A 20,872-nucleotide genomic window follows, 5' to 3' on the forward strand; every position below is an offset into this window, starting at 1 on the left:
TTTCAAACAGATTACAGTTGAAGTCAGAAGTTTAAATACACTTAGGTTGAAGTCATTAAAATTCATTTTTTAACCACTCCACAGATTTAATATTAGCAAACTATAGTTTTGGCAAGTCGTTTAGGACATCTACTTTGTGCATGGCATGAGTAATTTTTCCAACAATTGTTTACAGACAGATTGTTTCACTTTTAATTTACTATATCACAATTCCATTGGGTCAGAAATTTACACACACTAAGTTAACTGTGCCTTTAAGCAGCTTGGAAAATTCCAGAAAATGGTCTCAAGCCTTCAGGCAATTAGCCAATTAGCTTCTGATAGGAGGTGTACTGAATTGGAGGTGTACCTGTGGATGTATTTTAAGGCCTACCTTCAAACTCAGTGCATGCTTGACAGCATGGGAAAATCAAAAGAAATCAGCCAAGACCTCAAAAAAAACATTTGTGGACCTCCACAAGTCTGGTTCATCCTTGGGAGCAATTTCCAAACACCTGAAGGTACTACGTTCATCTGTACAAACAATAGTACGCAAGTGTAAACACCATAGGACCACGCGGCCATCATACCGCTCAGGAAGGAGACGCATTCTGTCTCTTAGAGATGAACGTAGTTTGGTGCGAAAAGTGCAAATCAATCCCAGAACAACAGCAAAGGACCTTGTGAAGATGTTGGAGGAAACAGGCAGACAAGTATCTATATCCACAGTAAAACGAGTCCTGTATCGACATAACCTGAAAGGCTGCTCAGCAAGGAAGAAGCCACTGCTCCAAAACCGCCATAAAAAGCCAGACTACAGTTTTCATGTGCACATGGGGAAAAAGATCTTACTTTTGGAGAAATGTCCTCTGGTGTAATGAAACAAAAATTGAACAATTTGGCCATAATATCCATCGTTATGTTTGAAGGAAAAAGGCTGAGGCTTGCAAACTGAAGGACACCATCCCAGCCGTGAAGCATGGGGGTGGCAGCATCATGTTGATGGGGTGCTTTGCTGCAGAAGGGACTGGTGCACTTTACAAAATAGATGGCTTCACGAGGAAGGAAAATTATGTGGTATATTGAAGCAACATCTCAAGACATCAGTCAGGAATTTAAAGCTCGGTCGCAAATGGGTCTTCCAAATGGACAATGACCCCAAGCATACCTCCAAAGTTGTGTCAAAATGGCTTAAGGACAACAAAGTCAAGGTATTGGAGTGGCCATCACAAAGCCCTAACCTCGGTCCGATAGAAGATTTGTGGGCAGAACTGAAAAAGCGTGTGCGAGCAAGGAGGCCTACAAACCTGACTCAGTTACACCAGTTCTGTCTGGAGGAATGGGCCAAAATTCCAGCAACTTATTGTGAGAAGCTTGTGGAAGGCAACCCAAAAAGTTTGACCCAAGTTAAACAATTTAAAGGTAATGCTACCAAAAACTAACAAAGTGGATGTAAACTTCTGACCCACTGGGAATGTGATGACAGAAAAAAAAGCTTAAATAAATAATTCTCTCTACTATTATTCTGACATTTCACATTCTTAAAATAAAGTAGTGATCCTAACTGACCTAAGACAGGGAATGTTTTCTATGAATAAATGTCAGGAATTGTGAAAAACTGAGTTTAAATGTATTTGGCTAAGGTGTATGTAAACTTCTGACTTCAACTGTATATACAGTGTTTATCGGAGTTCTGACAGTTTCCCCACAGTTCAAGGGCAACACAGCAGAGAACTTCTAACTTAATGAATCCTTAAAACAAAAAGCAAGCTGAAGAGTAATGGCATGCTGGCATCAGTGCCAACCTCACCCACCTTTTCTCGCATGCTCTCGACTTTCTCTTTGAGGCAGGGCACCACGTTGTTTGGTGGCAGTCCTTTCTCCAGCTGGCTGACATATTTGGCAAATTTGATCACCTGCTTACTCAGCAATTCTGGGTCCAACTCATCAAACTTATTCTGTAACAGAGACATAATTGACAATTTGCCATTTACAGGACACTTTAAATCAAAATGACTGTTCAAGGCCGTAAATATAGAATGACTGTGATCTTAGTAACTCTTTAGTTACTAACACTGTGAGATTAGCCCTTAACCTTTGGGTTGGGAGATGTTTAACTGCTAGCCATTATTTCAAGAATTGCCACTGATGTTGATCATTGTTGACAGTTGTTCATTGTTGCAGCCCTACTATGTAGACATACCATTCATTATGTAAGATTCTCTCATTCATCCACCCATTAATTGAAACTATGCTGAAAAAAAGACTGTGACATCACAACCATAGCACATAGAAATAGTTACTACACAACTGATCACAGACTGAGTGTATCAGCTACACAACCATTATTCCCTGACTGAAGCTATGATCCCGAAATGTATTCACAAACTCAAGCACAGAACAGAAACTTAAAAAACGCTGAAAATAATTATGAGACACGGGGTGTGGAGACGTGGGTGATATTTTTAATCTTATTTACTAATTATTTTTTGGATCGTGCTTCCCAATGCATTGCTCTCCTCATGTTTTATCTTGATATTTCATTGGCTGTTGCTCATTGCTGATCTCTCTCATTGGGACAGTGCACACACTTGACAACTTATTGGCCAGATTTCAAACAGGCTTGAAATCCATCATAGCATCTGCGACTAGTCAGAGCGAGTTGCAGGAGTGTGCACACTACACGACCATTGGTCACACATTCTGAGACTTCTAGTCACAGACCAGTCGCCGACTTCAAAATCAAAGGAGACAAGCTTGAGTCATGTAGTGTGCACTAGGCTTTACATACTCCCATGTTTGTTCTAACCTTGAGTGACTTCTGTGGAACATGAAGGGAGATGTTAAGCAGAATGTTAGGGACTGACAGCCTCGGTCACCCTTTATTTAAAAAAAAATTCCCATACAATGAAAGTAAATGGTGGCTGAAGCTGTCATTTTGGCAAACCTCTCCTTTTGTGCTCCACAGAAGAAAAAGAAAGTCATATAGGGTTGAAGCAACATGAGGGTCTGTAAAGGAGTTTTTTATTTTTGGGTGAACTATCCCTTTAACATATTAGCACCCATGTTTAGACATCAATGCCTATTCAGTATTTAGCTACTTGACATGCTCTGATGAGGCTAGTCATTCAAAACTAGTGTCCGATATTATCGGTCGATATTAGCCTTTCACCGATATATCGGTATCGGCATATATTTTACCGATATGAAAACTTTTTTTCAGAACATATAATGCAGAAAACAATGCTTTAGAATTGGTGTCATAGCATAGTTTGTCCAGCAGAGCGCGCTCCAACTCCATTGTTTACAGAGCTGACTTTGAGCTGACATGGTTCTGCAGACAGGGCGGAGTTAAACGGTGCAAATTTGAGTGGTCTCTTTTCCTTAAATTGCTAACTAGTTTGTGAAATACATACTGGAAAGTTAATAAAAAATGACTCTATCCTTTTATATAACTAATATAATGTTAACCTTGTCCCTGACAGGGGACATTTTTAACAAAAAAAATTACATCATGGTGGCGCTGCAGATGGCCGCCTCGGTGTGGAGCGCTTCTATTGTTTTGTTGTTTTTGTTTGTTTGTCCTGTGTTTAGTAATCTTTTTCCAGTCAGTTTTACCAGAGACGAACTGCTGAACATTCACGCAGGGAGACGAGCAGGCGTGCTGGTCAAGCTCCGTCGGCGGGGCTTTCAAGCAACGCTGCCGAGCATTCATCTTGTGAATCTCCGCTCTCTCCCTAACAAAACGGATGAACTCCATGTCCTCACCTGCACAAACAAGGACTTTTCAACCTCTGCTGCCTTGTGCTTCACAGAAACCTGGCTGAGTGAAGCCATTCCGGACAGCGCGTTACATCTGCTGGGCTTCCAGCTGTTCAGAGCGGAGTTAACAGGGAAAACGAGGGGCGGTGGAACACACTTTTACATCAATGAAAGTTGGTGTACAGATGTAACAACGTTAAAGAAGATGCGCTGTCCTAATTTGGAAGCGCTCTTTATTAACTGTAAGCCTTTCTACTCGGCGCGGGAGTTTTCCTCGTTTATTCTGGTGAGTGTGCATATTGCGCCAAAAGCGTGTTTGAATGCCACGCTGCAACAGCTGGCTGATCAAATCACAGACACAGAACAACAATACTCGGACTCAGTTATTATTATTCTTGGGGATTTTAACAAAGAATTTTCCCTCTCTAAAATAAGTATCGGTCTCAAAAATCCCATATCGGTCAGGCTCTATTCAAAACAGAGGTCATTTATAGTATTTACATATAGAAGACTTAAAGGTACCGGAGCAATTCTAAGAGAGGGTGGAAAATGGTCATGTAAAACTAATTAAGACACAGTTGCCGCTTTACTATAATATTACCTGCATCCAACTGTTCTCTAGATTTTCCCACTCTTCCAGCGATTCCCAGAGTAACTGCTTCAGCTTCACTTCAGCACTCAGTTGCTCTAATGCCTCATATTTAGTTACCTCTACCTGCATAGTCAAACACAGATTAAAAAACTTATACAATTCAACATGATCAATCAGACAAGGATCCACTTAAAGGGATAGTTCACCCACAAATGAAAATTCTCTCATCATTTACTCACTCTCATGCCATCCCAGACGTGTATGACTTTCTTTCTTCTGCAGAACACAAATTAAGATTTTTAGAAGAATATTTCAGCTCTGCAGGTCCATACAATGCAAGTGGATGGCGGCCAGTACTTCACATAATCTCCAAAAATCACATAAAATTATAAAAGACACAAAAGTAATCCATATAACTCCAGTGGTTAAATCCATTTAAGTCTTTTATATATATATATATATATATATATATATATATATATATATATATATATATATATATATATATAACTCTCCACTTTCACTTTCACATTCATCTTCTTTAGTTTTTTGTCGATTTGCATTCTTTGTACATATCGCCACCTACATGGGCTGGTCAAAGGTGGAGGTTTAAATTTAAAAAAAGGAAATAAATATTGATCTGTTTCTCACCCTACCTATCATATCGCTTCAGAAGATTTGGATTTAACCACTAGAGTCTTAAGGATTACTTTTATGATGGCTTTATGTGATGTTTGGAGATTCAAAGAAAGAGACAGAGCTGAGATATTTTTCTAAAAATATTCATTTGTGTTCTGCAGAATAAAGAAAGTCATACACATCTTGCATGGCATAATGGTGAGTAAATGATGAGAGAATTTTCATTTTTGGGTGAACTATCCGTTTAACAAAGAATGAACAGAGAAGCTGTGCCCTCTAGTGGACAGAAAGGAACACTGACCTTAAAATTCTTTTGGTAAGTTTTAAATTGGAAGGCTTGAGCCTGCAGCTCATCGATCGAGATCTGAATATCTCCTAGCAGCATGCGTATGTTAGAGCGATCTGCATCTTTGTCAAGGAGCTGATGGTTCTGGAGAGACAAAATCAGTAAATAACTATTTGATCTACAAACTACAAAGATACAAGTGTAACTATAATGACACTTTACATACAGTATATATCATCGCTGTCTGATGAAAAGCACGTATCTCCATAAAATTTATTTTTCAAGAGCATGGAAAAACTATTTTTCTCATAAACAATTTTACAAAATGAATCAAAAATAAAATATTTTAGCCACATTTAGCACTATAAATAGAATTCTATAATTACACATCACTTAGTGAACTGTTCGATATTTTAATTGAACTTGCATGGATTTTTGTTATCGAATGTGGACATACACAGTTTTCTTATCATGGGTTCCAATGGCGCATGTTCAGTTACAGACTCAAATCTAACTGTTCATGTTCCCAGAACTCGGTAGGAATATCGATTGCTAGAGAATTTTTTGTTTTTTGGATATAATCTGAGCTTTCACTTACTATTTTAGATCGAAATCAGTTTTATGACTAGGGTTTCTAGTCCAGTTGTTGAGTGGGAAGTTCGGTTTCGAGACCCGTTTTCCGGGTTCATAATATATTCATTTTCACGAAGATGGAAATCTGGCAACTGCATACGGCTGGTATAGTGTACTTTTTAAAGCCACCTGACATTGTGCATGCATAAATGGCTTTGGTTATCAGGGATATCACATAGCCAGTGTGATGTAGGCAGTTTCTTCACTACACTTCTGCCGGACAGCTGAGGTAAATTAGTTGACGCTCTTCAAAACATAAGGGCGGACATACAGGGTTTTGATGGACACTTCTCAAGGCCAATGGAGGTACTTGTTAAACAGATCGCCTGATTAAACATCTTTTCATTGGTCATTTCAATGCACAAGTCAAACAGTAGGAAGAGTTAGGATTTTCAGGTCATTCAGCGCATTCCGTCTATGATAAAAAGTCAAAATTGCCAAAAGTGGAGATACATGTTTTTTTTTATCGGACCGCGACGATATATTGAGATAATACTCTTTTAGTTCTCTCTCCTCTCTTTCACCTCTGCTTGCTCTTTCACTTCATGCACTTTGTTGTTTAGTTGGTTGATGTCTTGCTGGAGGTGTTGACAAAATTTGTCCACATTAGATTCCCGCTCTCCCAACGCTTTGTCTATGGTGTTCCTTATGGCAGATACACATGGCAGCAATGTGGCATACACGGCAAGATCTTCAGGAGGGGTGGGGAGTGAGTAACACTCGATCAACTTGTACATCTGACAGACAGTCTCAATCTCTTCTTCCAGCACCTCAATCTGATAGAGAGACAGAAAATTAATACAAATTAACAGATGACAACATCCCTCTCCCTAATACCACAACCACCTACTAGCAAATAGCAAATCATGGTTCATGCCTGTGACGTAACTAAAGGCTGTTTCATATAGGAGATGAGCCCTTCAATAGGTAATGTATCAACACAGGAAATAAAACTGAGCTTGTCAAGTGATTTCATGGGGTCTTTAACACAAAACATATTGAAGGGCCATGGTTCTCTTTCTGATTCTTACCCTCTTCTGAATCTCTTCCAGGAAGTTGAGGGAGTTGACATATTCATTGGTTACCGTGGGAACAAAATCCAGTTTGAACTGGGCGTCCTGAAGTTCGGCAATGATGTCATCCATCTTTCTCTTCGCCAGCTGAGGTAGGATGTCATTAATGGCCTGGAGGAGAGGTTCAAAATTAGTAGGTTTATGTATCTGTGCATTCGTCTAGTGAAAATTGCTATAAAATGTGTGCTTGTGTGTGTGACTCATATTAGGGCTTCTAGAGTGTATACCCCTAAGTAACTCCCCTGCTGAAAAGACCAGCTCAGGCCAGCATGAATGTTAATGCTGCTGCAGGCAGGTCTATGCTGGAACAAAATGCTGATCAACCAGCTTCGCCAGCGAGAACATGCAGGTTGACCAGCATTTTTGCTGCTGAGTACAGTACCAAGTCTTGCTGGTTAACCTTGTGAAGAAACTTGGTGAGGACACCAGCACACCAGTATTTCATGCTGGGGACCAGCATCCAAAAGGTAGGTACCGCAGCAATACAAGTGTTTTAAACAGGGACAGTGGGGAAGCAAATATAAAGGAATACTCAAGTTTGTAACCTCTAGGCAACGCAGTGGGGATGGTACAAGTTTGTGCTTCAGTTGTGTTGTGTCCACTAGCAGAATTCCCAGAGGTCTTTTCTGTTTGATGGCTAAAGCCTCTTCATGCTCCCGATGATATTTATCCAGACTGTCCTCAAAAAACTCAACCTCTGCATCATACGCATAAACACAAACAACATAAGAGGTGTGCAACGATCATGATATTGATAATGTTAATGATTATAATGATGATTTCGTACCATGGTCCTGCTCTTTGAGAGCCTCCAGGTCCAGGGCTTCATTTTCTTGGTAAAACAGTCTGAACGGCTGAAATGTATGTGCATACACATTGGCAGCATCGAACGCAATCTGGATAGATTGCTGAAAGAGGGTGGAAAACATTTTCACAGTCTACCACCAGCTGTGGAAAACCAAATTAACTGAATTTACACCAGCCGAATACTACTCGCTTAATCTCAGTAACCACCCTGTTATTTAACACTTTAAATCATGGATGAAACTTTACTATTTCTGTCATGATGCTGCTGGAGTATTCTATGTTTGTCTGTTTTGGCTATGTTCTGCGTTGTACGTCAGCACATGGCTTTGTGTTTTGTCAGCCATGTGCTTCCCTAACTTGGCTGGTCATGTGATCTCAACATGGCGGCCCTGCTCTGTGTAGAATACACCTTTTTTTTAGGTTACTGATATAACTGGAGTCTTCGACTTTGAGAGTACATGATTTTAAGCAGTTTTCAAAATTCATTTCTTTAACTTTTTACTGAGGAAACAATTACTGAATGCACCTTTAAATATGTGTATTAGAACACATTTATTAATTTTTTTCTAACCTTAATATTGAGGCGGATGTCCTGCAGATCACTGTCCTCCTCCAGAATTTCCTCAAGACTCGGGCCATTCTCAAATGTCTTCTCCTCTACCTGAAACACCACACACATAGGCATATACAAACATCAGTCAATTACCTTGTCTTCCACCTCAACCAAAGGCCACATTATGAAGGAGCAGTAAATGTCTCGTTTGACCTTTTTATTGATAATAGGTTCAGTAAAAGCATCAAAGTAGGAGTCTTGCACCAAAGTATCCAGAGACAACACTGTCTCCTGAAACCACCTGGTAATCTCTGCTACACACTCCTGTACACACAAATACATACATAGATGTGAGATACACACCATTCACAAACATTTGCAGTGTGCACATGTAATGGGAGCCAGCTGGTATGTGATAGCTGTGCAGTGTGTGTAAACCTCACTCCCCTGGCCTCAAGCGGCACACTAGCGACTGACGCTAGAGGCTGTAGCCTTTAGCATCCTCATTAGCGTGCCCGCCTTCCATGCCGAAGACGCCAGTTCGAGTCCCGCTCGGAGTGGGTCGAGCATGACCGTTTACAGTGGTGCCATGACCCGGATGAGAGTGAGGTTTAGGGGGGTGAGTGTAACTGGAGCCAGCTGGTACGTGATAGCTGTGCAGTATGTGTAAACCTCACTCCCCTGGCCTCAAGAGGAGCACTAGCGACTGACGCTGTAGACTTTAGCGTCCTGCCATGCCAGAGACGCGGTTCGAATCCCGCTCTGAGTGGGTCGAACAGGACCGGTTGCACACATATTGGCAGGATTCCCACACTTTTGACCAATGAATTGCCATAACTTTTCCCTAACCTTTCCAGTTGTTTGTGGTAAGTGGATGAGATTATCAAAAATCAGTTTGATTCAGGTTGATTTTCTGATGAATCATTCAGACCGATTAGTAAAAATTAATTGACAAGAGACAACCAAATAGAGCAATTCACTCACAACTTGAACATCACTATGGCTTGTGTGAAAGTTTTAGTTTGTACAATGAAATATTTTAGAGCAGAGCACAAATAGAAAAAGGTATATTTAGAACAGAAATTGCCCTGACTTTTTCAATGACTTTTAAGATTTTATTAATTTGCATGACTTTTCCATGGCTAAAAAACCCCATATTAAAATTCCCTGATATTTCCATGTTTTCATGACCATGGGAACCTTGTAAATACTGTGGACAGCTTTGCAACTCAGATTTTATGATGTGCTGATAACAAGCGATTGACATAAATGCTTGCATGCACAAACACACAAAAACACAAACCAGAAAGTCATCAATAGAGGGCTGATATGATAAGGAGTGTGTGTCCAGGATCAACTCAGTTATGAACATTGGCTGGTGAGGAGAATCCATATTCTGCTCTGTAGAGACCTGTAACACACATACACTGCACTTAATTCCAAACTTACTACCTTTGTGCAGACACACATAGACATCCACACGAAGATACAGACTGCAACAAATAAATCTCACGTTTGCACAAAAACAACCCCACCCAAATGTGGCATAACACCACATCACACAAACACACAAACATTCTAACCTTTATGTCAGGGTTGTGGCTGGTCTCGCTGCCTGCCCAGCTCTGAATGAGGGCGTGTGAAGGTGTGTGTGTAATATGCTCCTGAAACACACTCAGAAGCTTACCAACCGAGTTGACCACGAGAGCGTGCATGGTGTTCACAATCAGGTAATCAGCTAGTCTGATGAAACTGTGGAGACAAAGAAAAGTGCTTAACCTCAATTAAAGAAATAGTTTGCCAAAATATAGAAATTGTGTCATTATTTACTCACCCTCGTGTTGTTTTCAAACTTATATGCTTTTTTTCCCCATGAAACACAATAGGAGAATCTTTGAAGAATCATGTTGCTCTTTTCCATTTAGTACAACGACAGTTTACAGTGTCCAAGCTCAAAAAAAGGACCAGCGCACCTAGTGCATAAGTTGCATGGACTAGTTCTATAGTGGTTTTATAGTGGACTTTTGTTTTGGAGCTTGACATACAGTATGTCACTGAGCTGTTCCCTGAGCTGTCATTTATGGTGGGGATGGGTGGGACATGATTTCCCCACCACTTCTTGCCATCACCAATTTTGTCCCCACCACTTTTTAAAATAGCTTGTGTCAGGCATGTGTCTAAAATAGAGAAAACATCTCCAGTTCTTGAGCAGGCATTTCCATTTTGTTCATGTGTGTTATAATGAGAGGCAAACCAATGCTAAAATTTGTTCTTTTTATTTTTAATGTTATAATAAGTACTCGTTGAGACTGTTATCAGTGGCAGAAATTGAGAGCAGCATTTTTTTTTATTCCACTCGCTTCACTTTTCACATTCAGATACAATCTTTGTTTATTGAAATAAAATTTTATATTAGAGTGGATTAGAACCCGGAATCATATTTGAGGCAAAAATGTTACCAATACGCCAACTGATCATGTTTTCAAACTACATGATGATCCACATATTTATCCACTCTAAATAATCCCAGGACAGACAGTGGCAGTCTGGCTGATTTAAGGATTCAGAGTTGTGACGTGTGTTGTGAGCTGTTTTTTTACTGACAGTATTGTTGGTTCTTACTTACCAAGTAAGCCGTTTGCATTGGTCTCTCTTTTGGGCTTGCTGAGTGTAAGTCATCTTCTCAGGTGCAACCTCAAGGAATAGTCCAAATCCAGGTGATGGTAACTCGTCATTACCATCTGATACATGCATGAAAGAAAAAAAGCAAACACATGCATCATCTACCTGCTATTGCATACACATTTATATTAACATATGCATATATCAGGGGGCCTGGGTAGCTCAGTGGTAAAGACGCTGGCTACCACTCCTGGAGTTCACTAGTTCGAATCCCAGGGCGTGCTGAGTGACTCCAGCCAGGTCTCCTAAGCAACCAAATTGGCCCGGTTGCTAGGGAGGGTAGAGTCACATGGGATAACCTCCTCGTGGTCGCTATAATGTGGTTCGTTCTCGGTGGGACACGTGGTGAGTTGAGCGTGGTTGCCGCAGTGGGTGGCGTGAAGATGCTATGTCTGGGAATTGGGCATTCCAAATTGGGTGAAAACAACAAAAAAAAAAACATCTGCATATATGTATTATTACCAGTCTCCAAATCTCCATAGTCAGGTGTGTGTCCAGACTCTTTCAAAGCATTTCGGCAGGCACTTCTGGCCACTTCCATTACCAGCACCCTGAACTTATCAAGACGAGAAGACACCTATATCACAGACACACATATAACCAATCACAGATACAAACAACAGAAGCACACAAGCACATGTGTAAACACAGAAACACATATCTCTCTCTCTCACCTCCTCCAGCTGTTTGTATTGTGCACTCTGAAACTCCATCAGTGAATATGTATGGTCCTTCTCCAGTCGACACAGAGGCATGTCACTGATACGGTAACACATCTCCCTGATGTCAATCAGCGCTGGTCGCAGAGACTGAAATACAGACATTATACTTTTAACCACAATGTTGTTGCCCTTTCATAGAGAATATAATACATTGTTCAGCAGGATAATCAAGAATTACCCATACAATTATGTGTGCTTCAAGTAGTTCACTCCATTATAAAAATTCTGTCATCATTTACTAACCTATGTTGTTCCAAACTTATTTGACCTTCTTTCTTCTGTGGAATACAAAATGAGATGTTAGGCAAGATAACAGGTAACCTCGGTCACCACTGACTTTTATTGTATAGAAAAAGATAGAATGAAAGTAAAGGGTGACTGAGGTTAACATTCTGTCAAACATCTCCTTTTGTAGGGGCCTGGGTAGCTCAGTGGTAAAGACGCTGGCTATCACTCCCGGAGTTCGCTAGTTCGAATGCCAGGGCATGCTGAGTGACTCCAGCCAGGTCTCCTAAGCAACCAAATTGGCCCGGTTGCTAGGGAGGGTAGAGTCACCTGGGGTAACCGCCTCGTGGTCGCCATAATGTGGTTCGTTCTCAGTGGTGCGCATGGTGAGTTGAGCGTGGTTGCCGCGGTGGATGGCGTGAAGCCTCCACACATGCTATTTCTCTGTGGCAATGCGATCAACAAGCCACGTGATAAGATGCGTGGGTTGACGGTCTCAGATGCGGAGGCAACTGGGATTTGTCCTCCACCACCCAGACTGAGGCAAATCACTACGCGACCACGAGTACTTAAAAAGCACATTGAGAATTGGGCATTCCAAATTGGGAGAAAAAAAAAAACATCTTCTTTTGTGTTCCAAGTAAGAAAGAAATAATTGAATAATAGCAGAACTTTATTTTTGGGGTAAATTATAACTTTAACTTATTAGCATTCAATATATCATTTTTAATAGTTTTTCCAAATCAATCCCTACATTCAAATAGTTTACACTCTACTACAAATAAACAGAGGCTGAGCGCCTACATACTGTTTCATATAAAAAGTTTTAAATTTACAAGAATTATCCACTCGTAAAGCCATATTCCATATCTATAAAATTCATAAATAAACTATAAACTTTGGCAAACCTCATTGAGAATGAAGAGATGCTCTTGCAGGGAGCGCCTGCATTTACTGATCTTTTTGAAGCGCACATTGGCCCGCCACACACGGAAAGCCTTCCACTTGCGGAAGAGGGCAAACACAGGAATGCGCAAGAGCTGCTGGTGATATTGGTACTCTTGCTCCCAGCGCTCTAAGGACAAACAGTCCACTTCAGCCCCAAAGTAGTGCATAACTGCATGAGTGCTGATTGTATAGTAGTCTGACTTGTTGATATTGTCAAATGTTACGATTCTGTTGAAATAGAAATTGGAGTATTTAGAGACAAACATTTAATCCAACACACTTAATGGTTTATTTATTTGTTGATGCTACTGTGTCTGATGAAGCCTGCAGTATAATGAATACAGAATAAAGAGTAACAGCACTGGTACACTCTGTTGTGTGTCAAGTGATATTTGTGATACTGTATCTGAAGCATACTGGGCATAAAGTATATGACTTCTGTCAAACTGTGACACTATCATGTGTCTTACTTAGCCATTGTTGGACTCCCTCATACTTATCCAGACTAGTGCTTTACTATTGTTAAAAAAAACCCCAAAAAACTCTATAGGGGATATCAGGGCTAGCTGTCACACACGGAAGTTGTCACAAGGGAGTCAAATGTCCAATTACACAAATGTGTGTTTTCTCTAGCAGTGGTTTTGGTTTCAAACACCTATATGTAAACCCTCTTAAATCTCAATAGTTTTAGTGAAGTCTATCCTCCAAACTAAAATTCCAATATCATATTTTTGTAAGGGCTGTTGGATAAACAACTTAACACAATAACATCACATTGGCATATCATGCAAGGGTCAATAATTTAATAAAGGTAGATTTTAACCAACTGTGTAAATGACAAGTTTTTACATTTTTAAATATTGAAATGTTATGACTTTACACAATTAATTAATTATTATTATTTTTTTTTTACTGAAAAGCCTTTAATAGGCTGTTTGATGGCAGGTTCCATTGTAATAACTTACCCAACACAGTGTGACAATATGCTGTACTATTGCCCTGTTATTGCTATATGCAAGATTTCTTTATTATTGTTATTATTATTATTATTTACTTGGGCACTATTTTGTAAGTAAACACATTTCTAAATGGACTGTGCAAACACCATATGTCTTACTTAAGGTTGTATGTATCATATTTGTTTGATGATTTAGATGCTGCTGACGTCATGTAGAGAAATCCCAAGTGAGGGTTATTCTGGATGATCTGGATGATGTCAAGTGGGGAACGAATTTTGGCATGGATGACTTCCTCTGTAGAGTTGAACAGCAGCGTACTAGCCAGTGGTGGAGAAGGGGTGTGGCTCAGAGACGATACAGTAATGGAGCTACTTTTGGATGAGCTCTTTGGTTTTTTAGTAGGGGACGGGACACTGAATGTGCCCTGAGTCAACTGCACCTGAAATCATCATATAAAACACAAAAGTCCTTTTCAATAAATTGAGACTTGCCTACAGTCGTCAGACAGATATCACAGAATTAAGTGTCCAGAAATATCACACCTGTTCCTGTAATAGCACTAGTCTATGTAAATAGTAAACAAAAAACAGGGTTTCCACTCTTTTCAAGGCACAATTTTCCAGGACATCTCCAGGACATTTTATGTACCACACGGTTGTAATATTTAAGCAGAAACACAGGAGAAGTGCTTTAATACATTATTATTATTATTATTATTATTTAATTGCATTAAAAAAGATATTTTTTCCCATTTCACGTGTCCATTTAAATCAAGCTTTTATTTAGCTGTTTCTGTGCTTTTGACGGTAGTTTCTCACCTCCGGATAAGCAGTTTGCTACATGGCCCAGTGCGATTATTAAACCCCAAAAAGCTGATTTCATTCAAATAACTATACATAACTATATATAGTCTGTATGTGCTGCACGCTTCAGAGTGCTCCGCTCACTGTCTACACACAAACACACCCAGAGCACACGTGATGCTCATGATGAGGTGTTTTCAGTGTACGACCGGCCGGCTTCACACATTTATTTTGAAGGACACAGGACATGCAGATTATATATCTATTTAATTAAATTGCAGCCTTTTGTGGTTTAGTATTCACACTTGGACATATCGAGATTAATTATGCATTCAAACATTCATTTTCATCACAAATATGTCAAATTCCGTGACATTCCGATTTTATAGCTAATGCAATATTTATGACTGGATTCAGTGATTCCATCTGTGTTTTCTGCATCGCAGATCATAGGGCATGTTCAAACAGTTTTATTATACTAAAATATTTTCCAGAACAAATCATTACTTTCCAGGACATTAAGGCATTTTTCAAATTTTCCATGATTTTTCCATGACTGGAAAACTGCATTGCAAAATTCCAGGATTTTCAGGACGTGTGGGAACCTTGAAAAAGTGCCAGCGGGTCGACGTCAGATTCTTTGTTTAGCCAATCTGAAGACTTTAAGGCACTTTCTGCCTGTCAATCATTTTGCATGTTTACAGGGCAACCCGTATATCGGAAGGAAACTGCGAGTGTGAATGTTCAAGCGGATCATTCAAGTCAAACGCAATATTCAGTTTCATAAACAATTCTAATTTGTTACTCTGTTGTGCAAAAACGCTATTTTGCGCTTTTAAAAATCTGAAATGACACACTGCTACTCTCCGGCTCCATCTCTGATTACAACGGTCTATCTAAGAAGGGCGTGGTTTTGAAAAGAAGGGGCATTCCTTATTTAGTGGCTGAGCCTGGCAGAAGTTCCAGAAAGGCTAACATCACACAAAGCACCTTTAATAAATGTATAAAGCAAACCTCCCATCACTATTACTCTTTTCAACCTTATCATACAGGAATGGAAACACACGAGGTGTTTATGATGAGAGTGGTCAAACCTGTCTGTCTTTGACATGCTCAGGAATTCTGGGCAGGTGTAGTGGGGAGGGTCGTCTCTTTGACTGGGTCTCATCAGAGGGAAAAGGCATCTTAGGGCTCACGTTGAACCGGGTTCCACTGTGTCTCTTCAGAATTGGCTACAGTAAAACACAGATCAAGTAGTCATATCTTTTTACAGGACTGATATTCATTGTTATGCTTTGCTGTTGCACAAGCAGTTATTTATAAATATGTGTGTCAACTAGAAAAATGAATGAGTGAATGAGAATTGTTTAATGAGCAAAATATACACACATGGAGTCCTCATCTGGTGGCATTCCCCTTACCAACATCTCAACTTGTGCTGATCTCTGTGCAGCCCGTTGTCTCTCCTGAGCTTTGGTTCTGTGAGGGAACACCAAAGCATCCGGGTTTGGCTGTGGATGACTGGGCACTGCTGAGATAAGTCTGCTCCTCAGTTTGTCCACATCAACAGGTGTCAGAGAACCAAGTAAGTTGGTAGACACGGGTAAAGGTGTAGCCGTCCCAAACAACTTCTGTTTGCCATGATCTTGCTCTGGCCCGCCCTGGCTCCTCGAAATCCCTTTTTGGAAAGAGTGCATGACCTACAGTAACGTTCCTCCTGTTTTGCGTGATTTCCAGTTGCTGGAAAGTAAATTCTATGAAACACAGAATGTTAGTGACAGAGTCGCAGTGAACGGCCACAATGAAACTACACAACAAAATTATTGTACAGTGTTGCTATGCAACGTGCAGGAAGTCTCGTGCTATTTTGCCTTTAAAACTTGCGTCAAATTACAGCAACATTGACCAAAATTATGTTCTTAATATCTTCAAATGTATTAGTATATCGTTAAATCGTTTATATCACTTTAACAGCCCACCACTCTTTGTAGGTATGACTTTTAACGAACTAAACGGCGGAATGAATGTCCTATAATAGGCAGCAATATCCAGCATATACTTACAAAATGTGTTTACAAGACCAACAGTGTGAAATGCTACTCATATGTAAATTAAATTAGAGTGACGACATGTTTTTAATGTCCTTATGTTTAACTGGGTAGCTGGATGACGGTTACGTTCTTCGACTGGACTGTTTATGGTTACCTAGCAACGAAGCGAACGTCTCACTACTTCCGCTTCTGACAACACGTGCGTGCTTCTTGCTGCCTGAACTAATAACCTTGCCATGATCAGCGAATGTTAGGCTACTCACAGCCGAGTACAATCACAGTGCTTTACAAATATAAAAGCTTCAAGAATAGTGACAACTTTTATTTGAATAAATTATTTTCCTTCCAATTATTATTTTAAGAAGAAAAAAAGGCAAGTAACCTGCAATTGTTACCTCAAGGTTCTATGTAGTGTACTTGATCTAATCAAAGTCTTTCTAGCAAGTCAGTCCACTGTCGGCCATCTTTGAAACGCTCTCAGGAGGCTTTTTCCAGTCATGCCAGTGCAGCTCCTGTCAGTGTTGGGTGTATGGGATTACTCTTAATTTTCCAGTAAGTTAATTACAGTTACTGATGTTATTGCATTAAATACTATATAGACGGGGGCCTGGGTAGCTCAGCAAGTATTGACGCTGACTACCACCCCTTGAGTCGCAAGTTCAAATCCAAGGCGTGCTGAGTGACTCCAGGCAGGTCTCCTATGCAACCAAATTGGCCTGGTTGCTAGGGAGGGTAGAGTCACATGGAGTAACCTCCTCATGGTTGCTATAATGTGGTTTTCGCTCTCGGTGTGGCGCGTGGTGAGTTGTGTGTGGATGCCACAGAGAATAGTGTGAAGCCTCCACACGCACTATGTCTCCATGGTAACACGCTCAACAAGCCTCGTGATAAGATGCGCGGATTGGTGGTCTCAGACACAGAGGCAACTGAGATTCGTCCTCCGCCACCCAGATTGAGACGAGTTACTACACCACCATGAGGACTTAGAGCACATTGGGAATTGGCCATTCCAAATTAGGGAGAAAAGGGGAGCAAAAAAAAAATATATACTGTATAGACTAGAGAACAATTCTATATAAAACAACAGTGAATTTAAAATCGGAATTTACCGTCTAATGTTAAAATATATGTTTTCTAATTTAACGCTGCCCCCTTAAATTATTTGGCAAGTTCATGAATAATTTATTTGATTTTATATGATTTATTTGAAAGAATTAAAAGAACAGTTTCATGCCTATCCTTGTATTTTTCATCCGGTCGAGGTTGATAAGGGTTTTAGAAAGTAATTAGTAATAATAAGTAATGCAATTACTTTTCAGACTGAGTAATTAGTACAGTAATCTAATTACACTGTAGAAGATGTAATTAGTAGTTAGTAATTAATTACTTTTTTAGGTAACTTACCCAGCACTGGCTCCTATCTACTTGAATGAAGAAAGACAAACCTCTCAAAAACGGTTGGTCAAGATAACGATCTAAGAACATTTTTCAAATCCGCAAGCGCATTAGCGAGTTGATTGACAGGCAACATCTGTATCTAAAAGGTGATTGGCTCATTTACCTGTAATGCGGGACTTCCTTTCTACATCTGTTGGTCGCTTGTGCTTCTTGGTTGAGCGTTCCAATTTCTCCCGTTCATTTAAATTGAAATGGCCCGTCTCTGCTAAATAGTCTCTCATCTAATCCATAAAATGACTTTCATGGAACCAGTCCCCATGTCCTCTGATATTTTAATGTTGTGGTGTTGTTTGTTTGTTTGTTTGATTGTTTTATTTTAGACCATTAAATAATTGTGCCAAGAATTTCATGTACAACATCCATTAATTTCATTTAATAATGATAATGTGAAATGGGGGAGCCAACCTACATATGACTTAGTTGTCTCTGCACATTAAAATGGGACAGGACAAAGTATTACCTTTACATTTCATTTAAAAGTTCTTATTTTTATAAGGTTTAGTTTTTGCCTTTGTCTTCTCACAAACCTTTCTAAAATCAAAATAATTGGAATATATATATTTTTAACGTATTAATTAGTTTAAATCGTTTTTTACTGTTACTAAATATAAATATAAAAATCACTGAGTTGTGTTTTTAATTTATTTTTTTCAGCAAAATTAGGTAAAAATTTATCATTTATAATGTATATTTTTTGGCAAATATAAAGAAAGTTTTTATGAAATTTGTGCCCATTTAGCTGAAAAATAATATTTAAAAAATACTGAGGTGTGAAATCCCTGACATTATTCATGTGGTGGATTGCACTCATATTTATACATTACATTTATTAATGATTTATATTTATTAATCAATTATTAACATTTCTTATTTTTTCCTTAACTTCTTTTTACTCCTTAATGTTTATTCATTTGTATGACTACCTTCACATGAGTTAAAAGAAAAATATCAATAGGTATATTTATTTTACCTTTGTCACATTTCTGATTGCTTTGAGAACAACTTACCCACCTTACCTCACCCTCCCCAAATCAAAACTGTCTAGAGGTTACTCTTTGCAAGCTGGCACAAAAAGAGTGTCTGTAACCTCTGAAACATTAATAGCAATGGCCTCTGGTTTTGCAACAAGTGCTTTGAAGAGGTTTGAAAGAAACTTGGCTCTGGTAACCCATGCACACGGACAGGGCATTGGTGCCGATTTCTGCCTTGCCCCTTTGCCCTGCCTTGTCTCGACCCTCACCTGTGAGCATGAGTCTGCTGTTGAACTGTTTACTGCTTTCCCTCTGATTAATGACACAATCTTACCTGGCTTTAATTAAATGTGTTCCTTGTTTCTACAAGATCACATCTGTAGATGCCTGCCACAAATTTGTTATTGATTGTAAATAATAAAAGCTCACATAAGTCAACACTAAAATTTGCACATGAACAATTGTCACTTTTGAATTTGTGGTGTATTTGAGAGATTTTAGAGCAGAACTATAAGAAAATTTCCAATGATTATTGAGAATATATACCAGGTATGGATATTGGTGCTGTATTTGCAATTGTTCTGTACCAAGTCACTTACAGAAAAGTGTAAATCAAAATTCCCTTCTCACTCAAAGATAAAATAAGTTGGTTAAATCTTTTAGCACTTCAGAACTGAAAAGAAAGCAAATGGCCCTTTTCAACTCGGAAGAGCTGCCCTTGACGGGAAGTTCCTCAGTCTGCAGACGACACATCCTAACACTTGTTTTTTATTACAAATTTTGCTAGCATTAATTGAAAAACAATGGCCAGTTTTAAAATTGTAAGCTCAGATTGTATTATTTCCATAAGTTTTTAAAACTTCAGTATCATTTAACCTACCATTGCGAGCTACAATCAAGTTCTCTTTCTAAGAATCATTTGATATCTCACTATGGGAATTCGCTTCAGGCGCATCCAACACTGGAAGCAATGACACCACATCTGTCAGCTGACAGACCAATCACAGCAGTGATAAGGGAGCCCCACCTCTCTATACAAGACACTGCCGCAGGTCTCTTCCTCATTCTCGTTCTCTTCCCCATGAAGATTATTGAAAGCTATCCTCAGCAGGACTCGCAAGGAGTGGTCGCTAAACAGTATGTTAGACGAGCCATTCAGGTACGTCGCAGAACGTGGCTTTTTGCTTTTGTGAATATATTCACTGTCGAAGTGAATATACTTTTGTGCTGTGTTGATATTGTTTCTCCGGGCATAAACCAGTGCGTCAAGGCAGGTTTACGTATTTTTCCAGTAGAGTTAAAAAGCAGTTATAGCTTCTACCCTCTCCTGCACGTCGTAGTGGTGTGGCAGATCAGTTGGTCTTATCACATTAAGGAGAGATCTGGGGATTAACACAGAATTGAGTGGCACGTTGTGGTGAACTGGCTCTGTCTTCTTGAGCTCAGGTTTCTGTAATGCGACTGCGAACTCACTGAGTGGCAGAGCGAACACTAATCCCGAGTGTTGCCCGCACTGTTCCCGGTTCGTACAGCAAGTTTTAGAAAGGAGGGTGTGGGTCGCAGTGTAGAATAATGGGGATCCCTGTTTTTCTCTGCCGCCAGCAGAGAAAGACCCCCTGCCCCAGCCGCAGGAACAGTGCAGCCGTTTAAGTTTCCACTGATCTGCCTCCCCTCTTTGAATCTGCCCCTTTGACGGGGGACAGGGAAGAAGAGGAAGAGGATTACGACG

General features: G+C 39.7%; 1 protein-coding gene across 1 annotated transcript in view; it reads right to left on the bottom strand.

Annotated features, from left to right (window-relative positions):
- dnah6 (dynein, axonemal, heavy chain 6) overlaps positions 1 to 16,360 on the bottom strand; it is a 105,387-nt gene extending 89,027 nt beyond the window's left edge. The window contains exons 1-18 of the mRNA XM_051704715.1: positions 16,085 to 16,360; positions 15,758 to 15,895; positions 14,019 to 14,299; positions 12,862 to 13,129; positions 11,681 to 11,815; positions 11,469 to 11,583; positions 10,951 to 11,065; positions 9,908 to 10,076; positions 9,628 to 9,735; positions 8,538 to 8,648; positions 8,343 to 8,432; positions 7,752 to 7,872; positions 7,510 to 7,661; positions 6,923 to 7,075; positions 6,416 to 6,667; positions 5,274 to 5,402; positions 4,343 to 4,456; positions 1,794 to 1,937 (exon numbers count right to left, since the gene is read on the bottom strand). Of these exons, the coding sequence (XP_051560675.1) occupies positions 1,794 to 1,937; positions 4,343 to 4,456; positions 5,274 to 5,402; positions 6,416 to 6,667; positions 6,923 to 7,075; positions 7,510 to 7,661; positions 7,752 to 7,872; positions 8,343 to 8,432; positions 8,538 to 8,648; positions 9,628 to 9,735; positions 9,908 to 10,076; positions 10,951 to 11,065; positions 11,469 to 11,583; positions 11,681 to 11,815; positions 12,862 to 13,129; positions 14,019 to 14,299; positions 15,758 to 15,895; positions 16,085 to 16,360 (2,871 nt within the window). The remainder of the gene's footprint in view (positions 1 to 1,793; positions 1,938 to 4,342; positions 4,457 to 5,273; positions 5,403 to 6,415; positions 6,668 to 6,922; positions 7,076 to 7,509; positions 7,662 to 7,751; positions 7,873 to 8,342; positions 8,433 to 8,537; positions 8,649 to 9,627; positions 9,736 to 9,907; positions 10,077 to 10,950; positions 11,066 to 11,468; positions 11,584 to 11,680; positions 11,816 to 12,861; positions 13,130 to 14,018; positions 14,300 to 15,757; positions 15,896 to 16,084) is intronic.
- Between the last annotated feature and the right edge of the window lie 4,512 nt (positions 16,361 to 20,872).

The sequence above is a fragment of the Myxocyprinus asiaticus genome, chromosome 8 (genome assembly GCF_019703515.2).
Source record: "Myxocyprinus asiaticus isolate MX2 ecotype Aquarium Trade chromosome 8, UBuf_Myxa_2, whole genome shotgun sequence".
Classification (NCBI taxonomy): Eukaryota; Metazoa; Chordata; class Actinopteri; order Cypriniformes; family Catostomidae; genus Myxocyprinus; species Myxocyprinus asiaticus.